The 18,863-nt window shown below is 36.6% G+C and overlaps 1 protein-coding gene across 4 annotated transcripts; it reads left to right on the top strand.

The window, feature by feature from the left end:
* Nucleotides 1-1,159: 1,159 nt before the first annotated feature.
* LOC127648931 (myelin protein P0-like) lies at nt 1,160-16,863 on the top strand. Of its 4 annotated transcripts, none has more exons than XM_052133768.1 (6): nt 1,160-1,290; nt 1,997-2,160; nt 4,369-4,582; nt 6,798-6,927; nt 7,247-7,295; nt 12,803-16,863. In XM_052133768.1, exons 1-6 carry the CDS (start codon nt 1,245-1,247, stop codon nt 12,830-12,832), a joined length of 633 nt encoding a protein of 210 aa, XP_051989728.1. In that variant the 5' UTR covers nt 1,160-1,244; the 3' UTR covers nt 12,833-16,863. The 4 variants fall into 4 exon arrangements, with proteins under 4 accessions (XP_051989728.1, XP_051989730.1, XP_051989727.1 ...); XM_052133770.1 differs by having other exon boundaries at nt 13,041-16,862; XM_052133767.1 differs by having other exon boundaries at nt 13,083-16,861.
* Nucleotides 16,864-18,863: the final 2,000 nt, after the last annotated feature.

Here is an 18,863-nt window from a genome sequence, read left to right as displayed (position 1 = left end):
AACTAATCTTTTCTGTGTAAAGTTATAGCCAATTTTAATACTTTGTTGCCATTGCGATGTCAACAAACCCTAAAACCCTTTAAACAAATTTACAGCTCAAAATATATATTTTTTTTGTGGTAATCAACAAATTCCACAAAAGCTGTTGACTGAGCTCAATTTTATATTGAACCCAGAATATTCATTTAAGTGTTTATGACACACATTGTCGGATTATTATGCATAATCGGTGTAAAATCCTGCATGTAAACGCACTCTCTTCAATCTTTTTCAATGTTTGTCCTAAATATTTTTGACTGGAAAACAAGACATAAATACTGATTAAGAATTTTTTTTTTATTTTATTTTTTTTTTTTGCACCATATAATTAATTAATGCAGTGTTTATCTTTACACTTCAAAATTATTTCCTTGTCTGTAAGAGAGCTGATTAATTATCTAGTTATTGTATCACTTATCTTTTCTATATCGTGTACACAGTCAGTCTTTAGAAGGAGATAATTAAGGGACACAGAGAGAGAGAGAGAGAGAGAGAGAGAGAGAGAGAGAGAGAGAGAGAGAGAGAGAGAGAGAGAGAGACCCGTACACATCGCCAGCGACTTTTACATTTGTGTTGGTCTGCACGTCTGGCCACAGATCCTGTGAAGAGAGTGTCAGGGAGTTCACGTCATCCGTCACCTTTGAGATAATGGAGTCGAGTGCAGACAAGACAGAGGAAAAGTTTCAGTGTGCTATTTCACTGTTCTATGTGATTTGTTTGTAACCACATAAATGAAAATAATTTTAAAAAATGAGGTGTGAAAAATAAATTGTCGGCAGTCTGATTCGTACATCGAGCATTGCTGCAGGTTATAGAAAAGCTCTCTCCCAGAATGCAGAATGTGCATTTTAGGGACAAGAAAACGGATTTCTTGTCAAATATATATTTTAGTGTCACTGGCAAAATGTCTAATTTGTGCTCAGATTTTCTAGAGAAATGGGCAGACGTGCAATTCACCAATAACGTTAAACCGACAGCAGCAGGAACACCCACTAGCCACTTCAGGCGAAAAAGTCGCTCGCGGGCATTATACAAAGATGTGGTGGGGGTGGAGCTTAAGTTTGGGGCGTGGTTAGGTATAAAGTCATGGATGTAATACTGTCAGCGTGATGTCCTCTGGTCTCATCCCCGTCATCCCTTTTCTCTGTCACTCGCTCTCTCGGTGCCCCTCACTTACTGACCAGCGGGGAGATCAGAGAGAGATCATGCTGTCTGTACTGGCACTGACGACCGTGGTGCTCACGGGCATAGGTAAATACATTTCAAAACTCTCCTTTGAACTTTTCATCCATTTTGTTACAACAGCCATTACACTAAAATGGCACTTGAGATTAAATAATATATATATATCAATAAATTTTTTTAGTTTTGAAACCGAGATGTAGCCAAAATACTTATCTGCTTTTTAACTTGTATATCATTTTACAGAATTAATGTACTTTCAGATGCACCTGATGCTTACCTGTTAAAAACCGGCCAGGTTTGAGGTGTTAGGTAGATTAGGAAAGCGTCTCAACTAAACTAACTCCCTGTCATAGGAAAGAGATAGGTATTTAGAAAGTATTATATTGCTTCATTCATAATATGTTTTGTTTAGGCCTATATATCTTTATTTATTTATTTATTTATTTTTCTTTTCCAAAAGTTAATTAGAATAAACTCATGTATCGAGTTTCTTTTTTTATCTGTGTCCAGGTTAATTTTTATAACATGGGATTCCCTGCATTTGAAATTTATTTCTAATGTGTTCTCGAATATTGCTACTATTAGGCTTCTATTTTAATAAATTCAGATTTTAATTAGGCACTTATTAAGGCATGTGGAAATACATTTTGTTCTATGTATTGTTATATCACTATTATACCACTTTTCCCTGTTGATTTGATGAAACCAAATATTAAACCTTTATTAGACACTTGTTTGCCATTTTAAAATCCTGTGTGTTTGTGTGTTTCAGTCTCTCAGACCGCAGCTATAGTTGTGTACACGAGCTGGGAGAGACATGCTCTGGTGGGCACAGATATCAGACTTTCCTGCTCTTTCTTCTCCTGGCATTGGACTTCTCCAGACGTGACCTTCTCGTGGAGCTACCGTGCAGATGGGGCTAAAGACAGCATTGCAGTGCGTAGAAACACACACACACACACACACACACACACACACACACATGTTGTGTTTCCATGTTTTATGGGGACTTTCCATAGACATAATGGTTTTTATACTGTACAAACTTTATATTCTATCCCTTAAACCTAACCCTATCCCTAAACCTAACCCTCACAGAAAACTTTCTGCAATTTTACCTTTTCAAAAACATAATTTAGTATGATTTATAAGCTGTTTTCCCTCATGGGGACCGACAAAATGTCCCCACAAGGTCAAAAATTTCAGGTTTTACTATCCTTATGGGGACATTTGGTCCCCACAAAGTGATAAATACACGCTACACACACACACACACACACACACACACACACACACACACACACACACACACACACACATGTTGTGTTTCCATGTTTTATGGGGACTTTCCATAGACATAATGGTTTTTATACTGTACAAACTTTATATTCTATCCCCTAAACCTAACCCTACCCCTAAACCTAACCCTCACAGAAAACTTTCTGCATTTTTACATTTTCAAAAAACACAATTTAGTATGATTTATAAGCTGTTTTCCTCATGGGGACCGACAAAATGTCCCCACAAGGTCAAACATTTCGGGTTTTACTATCCTTATGGGGACATTTGGTCCCCACAAAGTGATAAATACACGCTCACACACACACACACACACACACACACACACACACACACACACACACACACACACACACACACTTGTTTTATATAATTGTGGGGGACTCTCCGTAGACTTCCATACATTTAATGGATTTTACACAGACCTAACAGTAATTTCTATCCCCTAACCCTACCCTTAAACCTAACCCTCACAGAAACATTTTTACATTTTCAGAAAAACCTTGTTTTGTATGTTTAATAAGCCATTTCCCTCGTGGGGACTGCTGGCTGGTACCCACAAGGTAGGCGATCTCAGGTTTACAATCCTTGTGAGGACATGTTTGGTTTCCATGTTTTATGGGGACATAATGGTTTTTATACTATACAAACTTTATATTCTATCCCCTAAACCTAAACCTATCAAAAAACATAATTTAGTATGATTTATAAGCTGTTTCCCTCATGGGGACTGACAAATTGTCCCCACGACATCAAACATTTTGGGTTTTAATATCCTTATGGGGACATTTGGTCCCCACAAATTGATAAATACACACACACACACACACACACGAACAGAGACACAATTGTTTTCATTAGTGTTTTGATACACTTTTGGTTTGAAAAATATAAATTGCTGTAGTACAAAATTGTTTTATATACAGGTTTTGAACTGATTCAGATGGTTTTGCTTGTCTGAAAGATTCTTTGAAAAGAACCATCTCAAAAGAGCCTTTCATTCACGAATTAGCCCACCCAAAATATGGACACACAACTTAATTGCAAACAAGGCAAAATTGTTTCCAGTATGTTACAATGGATGTATTTTTTTTGTTTCATAACTGAAGCATTTAATTACATATGTAAAGATGCATTAGTTCTACATTCCAAAATGTCCCCAAATATTCAAAAATGCAATGCTTGTTTGAGGAAAAACTATGTTTTTCAGAATTATTTAATTAGCAATTACAGCATGCAGCCTCACAGTGTTGATATTAGAACTGCCAACAAAAATAAAATAAAGTACACAGTTTGATTGTATTTCAGCAAACCGGTAAAAAAGGTGTGCAACTCTGATATCTGTACAAAAACATGCCGACCCTTTGGAAATAATACCCATGTGGCTATATGTCTTTTGGCGATAATTAACATCCTCTCAAATTAACAAACCAAGGCTACGTGAAATAGAAATATAAGTGTCTTGTGGGTGTACTTCTGCTTACTGAATTGGAAAGTGGGTAGCTATGTGCTGTGCAAGTTTGTAATTTTGCCAACCCGTAGAGACTATGGCTGTGTTGGTTTGTGGATGGTTGATCATACTGGGAATTCAGGGAAATAACAATACAGTGACCTGCTAAGACTAAAAAAATACACAGCTCAAAATTTTGTTACACATTTTTGGTACAACTTGATCACAATGAAACTGTGTATCGTTTCAGCTGCATGACTGAGAACAATTGACCAATTTATTGCTTGTGGAGACTGATCTATCTGCCTCCTTTATTATAATCAATGCATTATAATTAATTACTATGATTAGGTGTGTGACAATTACATTATCATATACTTTCTGCGGATGTTTAGATTTTCCACTATACAGGTGGATCCCCTTATATGGATACCAAAGGCCCCTTTAAGGACCGCCTGGAGTTTGTGGGCAACCCTGCTCGCCGTGACGGTTCGATTGTGATCCAGAACCTGGACTTAAGTGACAATGGAACCTTCACCTGTGATGCCAAGAACCCACCCGACATAGTGGGTCGCCCCTCCAGTGTTCGTCTGCTGGTGTTTGAGACGGGTAATAGATCATTATGAGCATTTTGTCTTTAAGAAAAAACTATATAAAATGAAAACTGTTCTGTGGGAGATGTTTAACTCCCACAAAAGCTGCTATGTGCAGTAGAAAGAGAGCTGTTGGCTAGAAAACCTACCAGGGTTCTTTTTTTGCTTTTTGCTTTTTTCTCCTCGCACTACAGTTCGCTGCTTAATAATCAAGACCTGCTTTGTGCCTTTAGGCCCATCATATTCCAAGGTGGCATACAAAATCTGGGAGATCATATTCTGGGAGATGAAAGTTTGCCACTAATGGAAGTACAAAATAACGGCAAAGCAGGGACCTCATTGGTTTCCTTGTGTGGTCATAACTTTTTTCTAAGAACACAGTTTTGGTGAAAAATAGCCTCACACGTTGACTTATTCATCAAGTAAATGCTTTTTTGTACAGGTGGTGTTGTAGTACATTTATATTAATGTTTCCTTTTTCCATTAAAACAGTAGCTTTAACTTCTCAATGTGGTATTTGTGGGTTATGCTGGCTTGTTCTGAACAAAAAGGAGAACATTTCTAGGTGGACATTGATTGATGTGCTTTGGAACTTTTTTCAGTAATGCAGTTGTATAAACTCACACCATATAATACAGTTTCTTTAAAAGAAGAACACAAAGCACCCAATACCGATCAGTAAGACTGTGCAAGAGCAGGTCTTTAAAGTGATAAATCACCCCAAAATTAAAATTATGTTCCATACCCGAATGCTGTTGTTTTTAGTTTCAGGAGAAAGCAAGATTATCAGTGAATAATGACTAAATTTAAGGGCCTTATTTTAAGAGTGCTTGTGCTAAGTGCAGCACTATGCCATAAGTCATAAGCACAAAGTCAATGGGCATGTCCATGAAGTTTTGGTATTTTCGTGCAAGCATGCACTAAGTCTAGGCGCAGGTGGGTTTGGCAAAATCGTGCATGCAAGGTGCTAATCGGAGGTTCTTCTCTGGACCATCTGCATCCTATTATATAGTCCATTCCCTCAAGCACCAGCAATATAAAAAAAAGAAAGGACATTCATAAGAACTTGGTAGTGCACATGGACTGTATGCAATGAATTAGATAAATAGATAGAAATGGACTTATATTTTTTTGTGCATTAACTGCGTCCTTGTTAAATGCTACCAATGGAAAATGTGGTTCTCGGCAGGATTTGGATTTATGCTCCGTTTAATTATTGAGAATATATGTATTATTAACCATTTTCATCTACTGACACAAATCATGGCTAGTACTAACAGTGATTGCATTGGCACGCACATCTTTCGGTCGATTTTGATTATGATCAATTTAATTAATTTATTGATACAAAAAATTAAACCAAAAATATTTCTAAATTCAAATTACACTTCAAACGAAACAAAAAGATTATCAAAATAACAAAGTGGTCAAAAAATCATACCAAATCCAAACATTTTACTCTTTCCACTGGCCCCTTTTGCAGTGACTTTAAAATCAATTTATGACAACAGGTGGAAAAATACCAATACAAATTAGATCATAATTGCAATTGTAAATATAAACATTATAATAACTGAAAAATAAACCATGACCTACAGATAGTTTAACACAAAACACTCTCACCCACACCCACTTGCGCCATGCGCTGGCACACATGTTGCTCTTCTAATTAGCACTCTCACGAAAATTGGATCAAATGTAGCGCATGGTCGTAGCGCATAGCGCTGCACATTCTGTGCTTACAAAAATAGTGTCCTCAGTCTGTTTATCATACAAAACCATTGTATGGCTTCAGAAGATTTGAAATATAGCCACTACCACTACTCTTAATAAGCAGACTACGCAGTCTGCGTAGGGCACTGACTCCCTAGGGGGGCACCATCTTAACCTAGGAGGACACCAGAAAGTTCACCAGCTGCCCTTACTTGCACGTTATACGTTATTCAAAGACCCAAAAGCAGTTGCGGAACTCAGATGATTGCATCGTGCTCATATCTAAGAAGATCACTCTGCGTAGGCCATCAATTTGGCCAGCGATGGCCCTTAATATAGCTCACGAGTCATATGGACTTGTTTTTTGGACAGCCATAGTCCATAGATTCTTCAACAATTTGCCATTTTGTGTGCAGTTTCTAATAAAACAAAGGTGAGGAAATGGCAAAATTTTCATTTTGAATAAACTGTTTTTTTAATCTGGAGATCTCAAGACTCATTTTCTCTTTCTCTCTCAGTTCCTGTTCAACCTGGTGTGATAACAGGAGCGATTATTGGCGTAGTGTTGGGACTGCTGATCCTCATTGTGGCAATTTACTATCTGATGCGTTTCCTGGTGGCCAGACGAGTGTTCAGCTTGAGCTTGAGGTCAGTCTGGGAGCACCTACACCCTCAAGCCTTGACACACACACTCCTATATACACACACACTTTAACCAAGACACAGCCCAAATCCTCACCAGAACTTGAAAAGCAACTTTGTAAGCAGACAGACTGATTAAAAACCTGTGTGCCTTTACTCCTGGAAGTTGTGTAATACCTGCTAATCAGATTGCAACTGGGGATTTCAGCCAGCACTTGCCATTTTTGTGTGCGATATGCCTCAGGTGGTCAGTGAACAAACTGTGGGCTGTGAGCCACCAGAGGGCCACGTTGTTCATGCATTTTTTTAATTTTTGTTCCCTTAGCAAACATGGCAGGAAAGGCAAAGGAAAAGAAGGCTCACCGCAAAAACAGGCAAGTGCTCACCTACTGTCTCCCAAACACACAGATATACACACACAAGCACACTACACGCTTGCAAGTCTCTCTCACTTTGCTGTGTTTAAGATCTCCTGTCCTCCACTGCTCTCCTTCCTCCTTTTTCTATGATTAGAATAAGCTGCTGTAAGCTATTTTTAATAACCAACAAAAAAGTCCCTACTACCTGAAAGATATCATTGACATAGGTGTCCTGTGTAATCCTAATTGCAATACATTACATTTTGAAAATTAGAAATGTTTTACTTGGTAAAGAACTCGAAAACTATAGCTCTCTCTATATTTCACCAAAATGCGGGTGTATGATAACATGCAAACATGTCTGCAGCTTAAGGGAGATGTACACAGTTAATGATAGTCTTTCAGTTTTATGCAAAAAAAAAACATCAGTGAATCAAAGTTTCAAAAAAAAATTCAGAGACAGGCGTGTAAAACACGATAAATGATCGGCTCCTTGATAATCGTACACCTTCAAAACAAATGCTTGCACTGCATAGCATCGTTTATCCTGTGCAGTTAGTTGACAGTCGATCACCTATAAAGCAAAGGGTAGCCATTTTGGTTTTTACATCCACTTCTGAGTGTCAGGCAATGAAATGCCTTTTTGGTTAAAAGTTGGAGATATCGAGAAGGCAAGGCAAGGCAAGGCAAGTTTATTTATATAGCACATTTCATACACAATGGTAATTCAAAGTGCTTTACATAGAAGAGATTAAAATAAGAATAAAAAAATAAGAATAATTGAAACAGTTTAGAATAAAATAAAATAAAATAAAATACAGTACAAACAGTCGGACACACAGTGGCACAGTGCTCATTCAGTAAATGCACAGCTAAACAGATGTGTTTTGAGTCTGGATTTGAATGTGACTACTGTAGGAGCACATCTGATCTCTTCTGGAGAAGGAATATACCACAACAGACTTTCTACAGAACACAACAAAATTCAGTGGCTGAGTATGTCTGGAGTTAGCAAGACAGCTATCATTACTTCAGCAGTTTTAATAAAACAGACGTTAGAGCAAGTTAGATGTAGAAGTCGCTTTAGAAAAAAGTTGAGACAAATTTATGAGTTATGAGAAGAGTTTATCACCAAAATTTGACTGCAGACATTAGAGTTCCTTAAAACATAACCAAAACCAATGGCTGCTATTTTGGTAAGTATTTTAAAGTGCTCACAGGCATTACACAACAAAACAATAATGGGGACACAGTTAAATGTTTGTGGAATAAAAAAAGCCTGAAGACCTGGTAGTGTTTGCGAATCATTACTTTTTTAGCAAAGCAGACTGTAGGTATAGGTAAAGCTCTACTTCTACCTCAGCGTTTTGGATCCTGTTTGCATGCCAATCACACACTGGTTCTAAAGCTTAAAGGTATAGTTCACCCAAAAATGTAATTCTCTCATAATTTACTCAGCCTCATGTATGATTTTGTGTATGACTTTCTTTCTTGTGCTGAACACAAGCAAAGATTTTTTGAAAATAATCTATGCTCTGTAGGTCCATACAATGCAAGTGAATGGTGGCCAGAGCTTTGGAGGTCCAAAAATTATATATAGACAGCATAAAAGTAATTCACTTGACTAAATCCATATCTACAGAAGCTACTGTATATAGTGTGGGTGAGAAAAAGTTCAATATTTAAGTCCTTTTTTTACCATAAATCTAAAATCTTAAATTTGGTGGTTCACATTCTTTGTGCATACCGCCACCTACTGTGCAGGGAGGAGAATTTATGGTAAAAAAGAATAAAATATTGAGCTGTGCTCATAAATATTAATTGCATTATGCGAAATTTGCTCTATAAACTATGTAACTGCATTTAAAGGGATTTAATTTTGTTTTTGGTGTTTCACATTCTTAATTCATATCGCCACCTACTTAGCAGGGAGGCAAATATATAGTAAAAAAGGACTTCAATATTTATATGTTTCTCACCCACATCTATCAAATTGCTTACCACTGGAGTTGTATGTATTACTTTATGCTGCCTATATGTGCTTTTTTGACCTTTAAAGTTCTGGCCATCATTCACTTGCGTTGTACGGACCTACAGAGTTGAGATATTCTTCTAAAAATCTTCGTTTGTGTCCAGCAGAATAAAGAAAGACGTTCACCTCTTGGATGGTAAGGATATAATTTTTGGGTGAACCATCCCTTTAATTAGCCGTGACAACATGTTTGAAATTCAGTACATAGCGTCTAAGTTTTAAAATGTGTCAGTTGTATCTATGTTAAGACTATGGATGCTCTCTATCCCAAAGAGCACCCTCAGTCTTTGCAGTCCTCTTGGAATCCATACTTTGGTGCCACTTAATAATGCAGCTGTGAAATATGCACCAGTGTAGGCTTCTCAATAGGGCGACATAGGGGGCACTCTTCACTGACAAGTGCAAGCGAAAGCCAAAGGACAGTAAGTGCACATCAGTGGTGCCATTTGTTGGGACAGGGCCATTTATGTATTCAGTTGCACCAGTGTAGCCACACCCTGTCTTCAAATCCATGAGCTGGTACTCAAATGGAGCTCATACGTCTCTTTCTGTGCTAACATGCCACACATTCATATACTGACTTACTTTCCCTTTCTCTCTCTCTATGCTTTTTTCTTCTGTGCATGCTTTTCCATGCCATTATCCCACTTTTGTACAATCATTTATTTTTCTCCTCTAGCTGTCTTTCCCCATCATTTTGCTGCCATCCTCTCTTCTCTCTGCAGGTGAACAGTAAGATGCTGTCACATGTAATCAGGGATCAGCTTTAATCCTTGTATTAGTTCATGACAAACACTATCAAGTACAATCAAACCACTTTCTTCCTCACACATCACATCTGTTATAGGCTCAAAATGACCAGATGTCCAATCCTGTTTTGTTTGCGTTATTTCTGTCTTTATAGAGTTTGTTCATTCTTTGGTTCTGTAATCTGTTTCTATTTTCGTACAGTACCTCTATTTGTTCTCCTTTTTGTCTATCTCCTGTCAGCTTCATTCTCTGTCTTTCATTTATCTATTTCTTGGTTCTGTCAGTGTAAACCCAGTCCACCCTCCAGTTCAGTGGTTACCGTATATTCAATGAACTGAATGCAGGTTGATAAATGGTATAACTCCCATTGCAGATCATTTCTGCAAGAATTACACTGTTTTACACTACAAAAAGTTGAAACAACATTTCTGTGACAAAAGCAGCAAAAATGATTTTTTGCAATGTATTTCTAGATTTGACCACAGATGTCAAAATAGAACTAAAAAGATGAAGTGTGTAATTTCTATGCCACTAGTGGCACCAAACAGAATTGCAAATGTACAGACAGGTTTCCCATACTCAGTCCTGCCCCAAACTTATGCCATTGGTTGAGCCAGATGACATGTTGACCGCTAAATACAAATTTCATCATCACACAGAGACTGTATACAGCACCGTTTTTCTAGACACGTCTGTATGTGTCGTCTGTGCATGTATCTGCCGTTGACTGTCACAAAGTAGTATTAGTGCATATGCGTCGACTGCATTCCATAGTGGCTCGCGGTCAAAAGAGTATACTTTAAAATAGGGCTGGGTATTGAAACAGATTTCCCGATTCGATTCAATTCTGATTCACAAGCTCTCTATTTGTTTTGATTTTATTCCAATTTCTATTACATTCTGATTCATTTGGGTACAGTATATTTCAATTATAATGTGCATTTTGCTTACATATAAAATAAATATCTCACAGTTAATGCTGTTGATTATGCAGGGGACCATCTAACTAGGTACATTATGAGAATATACATTTTATTTGCTATTTAGTTTTAGTTTAACATCATTTTGGTCACAGTTTAGTTTTTTAACATTGTAAAATTTCATGTATTCCATCAAATAATTTGATGTCTTAAAATTGCATATAGATATATTTGCACTGTCAGAATTAATGGGTTAACACTTGGGAAAAATTTGAATACTTAAAAGTATATATACAGTGCATCCGGAAAGTATTCACAGCGCTTCACTTTTTCCTCATTTTGTTATGTTACAGCCTTATTCCAAAATGGATTAAATCAATTATTTTCCTCAAAATTCTACAAGTAGAATTGCTACAAATGTGATTTTTTTTTTTAACTTCTTTCACATTGTCATTATGGGGTATTGTTTGTAGAATTTTGTGGAAAATAATTAATTTAATCCATTTTGGTGGCAGTAACATAACAAAATGTGGAGCGCTATAAATACATTCCAGATGCACAGTATATATATATATATATATATATATATATATATATATATATATATATATATATATATATATATACACACACTGGTGCATCCGGAAAGTATGTATATACACTGGTTTGGAATAACGTACAGAGTTTGCTCTTATGGAAAGAAATTGTTACTTTTATTCACCAAAGTGGCATTCAACTGATCACAAAGTATTGTGACATTACATTTACATTTATGCATTTGGCAGACGCTTTTATCCAAAGCGACTTACAGAGCCCTTATTACAGGGACAATCCCCCTGGAGCAACCTGGAGTTAAGTGCCTTGCTCAAGGACACAATGGTGGTGGCTGTGGGGCTCAAACCAGCGTCCTTCTGATTACCAGATTACCAGTTATGTGCTTAGACCACTACACCAAAAGTGATTTTCTAATACCAAATTAGTATGATTACTCAAGGATAAGGTGTTGGTGTGATGGCTGCTGGAAATGGGACCAGTCTAGATTTTATTAAAAGTTTGTGATCAGTTGAATGCCACTTTGGTGAATAAAAGTACCAATTTCTTTCCATAAGAGCAAAATCTGTACATTATTCCAAACTCGGTGTGTGTATATATTATGTGAAAGAATCTCAGTGCTGAACTTCTTCGCCACTATACTGCTCAAAAACTTGCAAGTATAATCTGAAATTATTCAGGCAGTGGCTGATAATAAAATTTTTTAGTCACAATTTCAACACATATGCAAGTGATTTACTCTCTTGTAGAGAGTTGCGCATAGAGTAAAAACTATATCTTAGGATTTTAAGAATCAAAATCGTGATCATTCAAATGAAAATTGTGATTCATTTGAAAATCAACATTTTTACCCAGCCCTACTTTAAACAGCTGAGAGCTCGACTGTGTGTGAGACAGAACGATGCACAGGAAAAATTATACCTCAGCCGTAGTATAAACAAAGCACTGTTTCCCCCCTGTCTTTTAGGGAATCAACTTACAAATGGCTTACTTATTTTCTCCTATCCCATTTTGATGTAAAGAGAAAACTAGGCCATATTTCATACAAAAAATTACACACTTCACCTGTTCTTCAGTTACATGTAAAGCACCTTTCACCTGACAGAACAAGGAAGCTGATCCTCACTGAAGAAAGCTAAAAGATAATCAAACATGTTTCAGTGACCCAAGGGTGAAGTTCAGCTGTATGTCAGTTCTTTTATTCAGGTGTTGTGATGTCACGCTGTCACTCCCTAACTGGCCACTTCCTGTTTTGTCCTCCCTTCCAGAAACGGAGAGTTCCCCTGGTTTCCTTCTAACCACTCGTTTACCACTTCAATCTTTTTCTTCCTCCTTTTTCTTTTCTATAATGAAACTACCTCCCTTATTCTGACTCTCCATATCTGTTACACTCATCTGACCATCCCAGTCTAACCACAAACCCTTTCTTTTTCTTTCTTGTCCTTTTCTCTCTTTTTTCTCTCCCTCTATATCTTTATTTCTCTCTCTCTCACTTTCCTCCCGTAGTGACTCACTCCTCCCCTCTCCACGCTCCCTCTCTCTTTCCAGGCTTCGGTTCTGACAGATCCGGCCAAGCAGAAGGTGGTGGCATCAGAGAAGAAGAAACAAGAGTCTCGACGGGAGAAGAAATAGGGGTTAAGAAGCAGAGAGCTAGAGCTCCAGGGTGGGGCTGCCTCCACCCAGGCCCAAGCCCCGGAGGAGGCAGCGGGGATGGGCAGACAGGGCAAGGTGCTAATGACCATTGAGCTAGAACTCACTAAACAGGAGAGGGAGGAAACACAAACTAAAACAACCATTGGCCCGTTTTTCTCTAAACTAGTGCGCAAAATCACTCTCAAATGAGAGAGAAGGGTGTGAAAAGAGGGGTGGTGGAGAGTTTTGGAGGAGAGGAGTGACATATGAATCCTCAAAGCAGGAGGACAGGAGAAGTCTTTTTTCATTTTAATCTCGGCATGAGTCCATTCACATTTATTCATTTGTCAAACAACTTACAGTGTGTTCAAGGTATACATATTATCACTATGTGTGTCCCCCTGGAATCGAACCCAAGACCTTGGTGTCGCTAGTGCCATGTTCTACCAGTTGTGACATAGGAGCACATTAAACACAAAGTTTCGGAAAAGACTGCGGGCCTTAGAATTAGGGCTGTCGTCACAGTAAATTCCAACCCGGTCTCATGACTAGTCATAATAGTTAGTACAAGATGGCAAAATCATAAGAAATCGTAAGAGTTGGCTTGTTCAAAAATTCCCATAGAGAAAAATAAACGAAAAATAACGAAATTATGTTATGTTCCTAAGTTTAATGACTTACCTAAACTTCAGCATTAAGTGTAACCCCTTACTCATACTCTAAACCTGATGATGATTTTAATAGGAAAATACATTTTGGGTACCACGGAAGAAAGAAAACATTGGAGTTCGGAACTTAATAAGAGAAGCATATTACAGGTTATTGACATACATCAGTCATTTGTATTGCATAAATAAAAATGGAAGGAGTAACCAAATTTGCTCAGTGACGCTGGATATTGGAGGCTATGTCATACCTGTTTTGTCTCGATTTGAAATTCAGTTTGTTGATTGACTGGACTCTATGGGAATAAATGTCTAACCATTTCGTACAAGTCAAATTTAATGATATGTTACGATTTTGTAGTCTCGTATGAATGATTACAAGTTGTCATAAGACTATGTTTGTAAAATCTCATCGGTACATTGTATATTATGTATCTGTTCTGACCGGCTATGAAGTTGCTGTGAAATTTCCACTTTCAGTGAGGAAAGAAACATTTCTTGCTGCTCTAAATTTGTAGCATTTCATGCCCAGTTAGAAAATAACACTTCAACTGCATCACATATTCAAACACAAACACACACACACACTTACACTCGTATTTGTGGGAGCTGTACTGGTGGAAGAATGGGGAAGCTTTCTCTTGTTAAGTGACAGACTGTTCTGCAGAATCTCTCGCTTTCACACAGCTGTGACTGCACACATGCAATCTAATTCAAGAACACAATTTTAGGCACACATTTTTCACACTCTGTACTATTTCTATAGTTGCTTTGGAAACTTTATATTACTGTAACTGTCTTTTTTTTCTTGTTCTCTTCCCTCCCTCTGTCTCTCTATCTCTTGTATTTTTTTCTGTTTCTCTGTTTTTCTGCATATCTTTGTTCTTTCAATCCTCTAATCTCTCTTCTTTATAGTTTTTCTGACACTTGTTTAATGTTTCACCTATAATTCAATTCTCTCATCATTTGATATAATGGTGCTATAACATCACTTCCTCTGCCACTGTAGACCGGCCCCTTAAAGTAGCTCCCCTGACCCCCAACACGCTCATTTACTTGATGCTAAATATATGATTTGTATTTTTAGCCTTGGAATCACATAAACACTTCAAACACTGTTAAAAACATTATGTATGTATGACCATTTTTCATCAAATCTCCATCAGTTTTCACACACACACATTAACAGTCCCATTGTGCATCCCATCATGCAGTTTTAAGTTTATTTTGACACGTTCCACACTGACTTAAAGAGTCTATGTGTGTGTGTCTGTGTGTCTATGTGTGTGTTTAGTCTGACTGCAGTGACTGAAATCCACTGAATGACGTCGATACTGTTGGCAGAGACACACACAAACACACAGAGTGAGAGTTACTGAAAACTCCAAGCCAAATTCTCACGTCTGTCTGCATAAGCTGTTGTCTGACAAACAGCTGATTATTTTAACATTCACTTGTAACCAGAGAACACACACACACTGAACTATGAACTATGTGAACTATGATCCCTTTAAAAATCTTTCTTTTATAGTGCCAATTTCTCTTGACACTTTCCACACATATCGTTTAGAAAGGCTCATCACTCCATCTCGAGTTATCTTTTCACTCTCTTTTCCTCCTCTTCTCTAACTGTCACAAAGATAACACCACCACCACCACCACCTCGGCTATGATCGGATTAGCATACTACCATACTGCTTGTACTATTTCTGCAGTATATAGCATGTATACTGTGCATACTAAGCGAAAGCATGGAATACCTGGATGACCTACGACTTATTTGGCAAAATGTGCAGTATACAACCGAGTATCTTTTTCTTGACTCATTATATGATCGTGCCACCAAAAGTTATTTTGTTGAAGATATCTTTACACAAACTTTAATTAAAAATGCTAAATAATCGTATTTTTACTGGATGCCACTCCCTATACAGTATACAGTATATCCTGCACAGTAAGCAGTAGGATAGTATCCCATTTCGAACATAGCCTTCTTTGCATGCCCTTTTTATGCTGGTAAGAAAACACCAATGCTCTTTACTGCCCCCTGCCACCCACAGGAGAAAATTCGCATTCGGCTATTACGTCGCAATTGTGGCGAAAAAAAAAAAAAAGCTAATCTAGCTAGCTCTCTGCTGACTTCGAAAGGTGCGTGTTATTCACGCGTTTGCATATGTAAAGTTTTAGTCCAACGACATGTCTGTAATCCTTCCACATGTTAGGAGAACAAAACAAGATTATAGCAATATTCGTTATGTCATTGTAAGTACATTTAGTAATGCTGTGCGGTAGCACCCTGGTACTGTTTGTGTGTTGAATGCAGAAATGTAATATAATTTAATGATGTTTAATATTATTTCTGCACTTTCTTTTGACTGACATGGCAGAATTCATGTGGTGGTTCTGTTTACATGCTAAGACCACAGGAAGTTTTGCAATAAGGACAGAAAGATATCGGAAAGTTTTTTGTTTTGTTTTTTTGTGAGGAAAAAAGTGGAAAAACTGGGAGAAAGACTTGGACTGAATTCATATTCATGTGAAAAGCCCAGCCAAAATCCAATAAACTTCTCAATTTCACAGGTTATGGCTTTCTTTCCAAGTCTTCATGTCTGTGCATGTCAGCACAGAGCCAGAGAGGGTTTCATCTGAAATGCTAAGAAAAACTGTAGCGTTGCAAGGGATTGAGGGAAATTATATGTTTGTTAGCCTACACCGATGCTTTTTATGCATCTCAAAGTAAATGTTGAACAGCCACATGGTACCTGCCATTAAACTGTGTTTAAATATCGGGGAATTCCCATGTTGTATGTATTATGCACCTGTATTGGTGCAGGTCTGAGTAACCATTCTCTCTTTAAAATCCATTTACAATTTCTAATTATTTTTACTTTTATGTTGACTTTAACCTATCTAACTGTGGTTTTCTGTAAAATGCATTGTAAAAAGAAAGTATATCTCAAGTTCAGATTTTAGAAAAGAGTCAATAAAAATCAGATCCCTTGTGTGTGTTTGTGTGTGTGTGCAATGGATTAAAGAGGAATGAACATTAGTGGAAAGCAGTGAAGAAAATCTATTTCAAAGTATTGCTTTAAATGAGACATTTACTATGTAAGGAACTGCAGTGATTCATGTAGATACTAATAGTTATCTAAAAAAAAAAGTTGACTTAAGCTTACTTTTTTTTACTAATCTTAGAAAATGTGATCATGTTACTGTTACACTAGACCCTTAAGTTGTCATTAAAAGTAATAATTAACCCTCTTATTGCATTTGGGTCATTTTTGACCCAGGAGAGGTAGATAATCATTTTTAAATACCACAGTTTTTAGTGCAGGAACCAGACCTTGTGACTTTGTCAAGAATATCAAAATACCTTTTTTTTTTTTTTTTTTTGGTACATCTATGAATTAGATTTTTCTTATAAACACTTCACTTCCATTTAGCCTATTTCCCATACTCTCGCTCACACTTTTTTGTCTCTCACTTGGTCTGGAACTTGTTTACTATCATGCACACACACATACACATAGAGTAGTCACATACAGACACACACACATTCCTGTACAAAACAGACTTGACAGATGTAACAAACATAACAAATAAATTAAATCAAAGGTACTTCTGTCTAAAGGGGTTGTGGTCAGAGCAAACTTTAATGCACAAATTAGTCTAAATAAGGCTAGAAAGAGGAAATTGTCCACATTTTACTCTGCAGCCATCTGATACCAAACCAGCTTACAGTATACTCACACATCAACATTCAGCTGTTCATGCAAGTAAACAGAATAGATTTAGCTTAAAAACATAGTAAAGAAGTATTAATGTTGTATACTTGAGTTGTACAGTTGTTTTGATGAAGTTTAGTTGAAAAAGAATACGTTGGTTTCATAACTTTTGACCACCAAGTTATGAGTAAAAGGAAATTCATTCAAATAACTAATACTTCTCACCAAATATGTTAATATCAATTGTATATCATAAGATTTTTAGATACATTTTTAAATAAATTTTTAAAAAATCTTCACATGCATCACGCAGGAATTGCTGCAGTTAATGTATATTTTGAAATGTCTCAGAATTTCTAAATTTTATTATTTAAAAAAAAAAAAAAAAAACTTATTAGTTAATAACATTTATATTTGTCAGTTAACATGCCAAAAATATCAATCTTTTACATGCATGAACAGTTAAGATCTTATTAATGACTTACCATATAATTTGAGATATGACTGATTTATAAGCTTAAATTTCACCAGGGGCAAAAGCAAAAGGTGTATGCAGAACGAATAGGAGGGTTAATATAGTTTTAGCTCTTGTCTATAGTTGTTGTTTTGTTGTAACTGGTGAGTTAGGGTTGAAGTCACTATTACAGTGATTAGTGTTACCTATGGTGAACTTGGAGCCTGTTAAATTCAAGCCGTTCCTCTCCACTCAAATGTATACTTTACCAAAGTGTAGATTTATGTACACTAAGATGTACTGAGGAGAATCCAATGTGCCTTATAACAAACCTACAGTACTAGAGGCCAGTAATAATTTCTTACACTTTATAATGCATATTATTTATAGAATTAAATAAAAACAATGAATCTTTGATCACATATATGAGTTAAGTTCAAGTTATTTGCTCTTAAATAGTTCACTTAACTTGAGCCAAATAACTTATTAAATGCAAACTAATTGTCTTGAAATGTTTTAAGTAAGATCAACTAATTGTTGAAATGTTGTATTGAATAGATTTGAATAGATTTGTGGCATTGTGGCAAAATGTTTCAGCATTTAATGGTAGAATGTTCAATCAAATCATTATTTTAATGGGGAAATGTGACAGCATAATTAGGTTGAACAGAAATTGATGGACAAATTTAAGTTCTGCATTTGCTCAGAAATATGTATAAAGCACAAAATGCTAAAACTATGTAGAGTGAAAGCATGATGTTTCATTTAAATACGAAATAAATAGAAGAAAAGGCTAAATCTATATAACCTGCCAAATGTAATGTTGATGAAAGAGAACATCCAAATTGGCTGA

This window comes from Xyrauchen texanus, chromosome 9 (assembly GCF_025860055.1).
Source record: "Xyrauchen texanus isolate HMW12.3.18 chromosome 9, RBS_HiC_50CHRs, whole genome shotgun sequence".
Taxonomy (NCBI): domain Eukaryota; kingdom Metazoa; phylum Chordata; class Actinopteri; order Cypriniformes; family Catostomidae; genus Xyrauchen; species Xyrauchen texanus.
The sequence above is the reverse complement of the archived record's forward strand: the minus strand, read 5'-3'. Positions and strand labels throughout refer to the sequence as shown.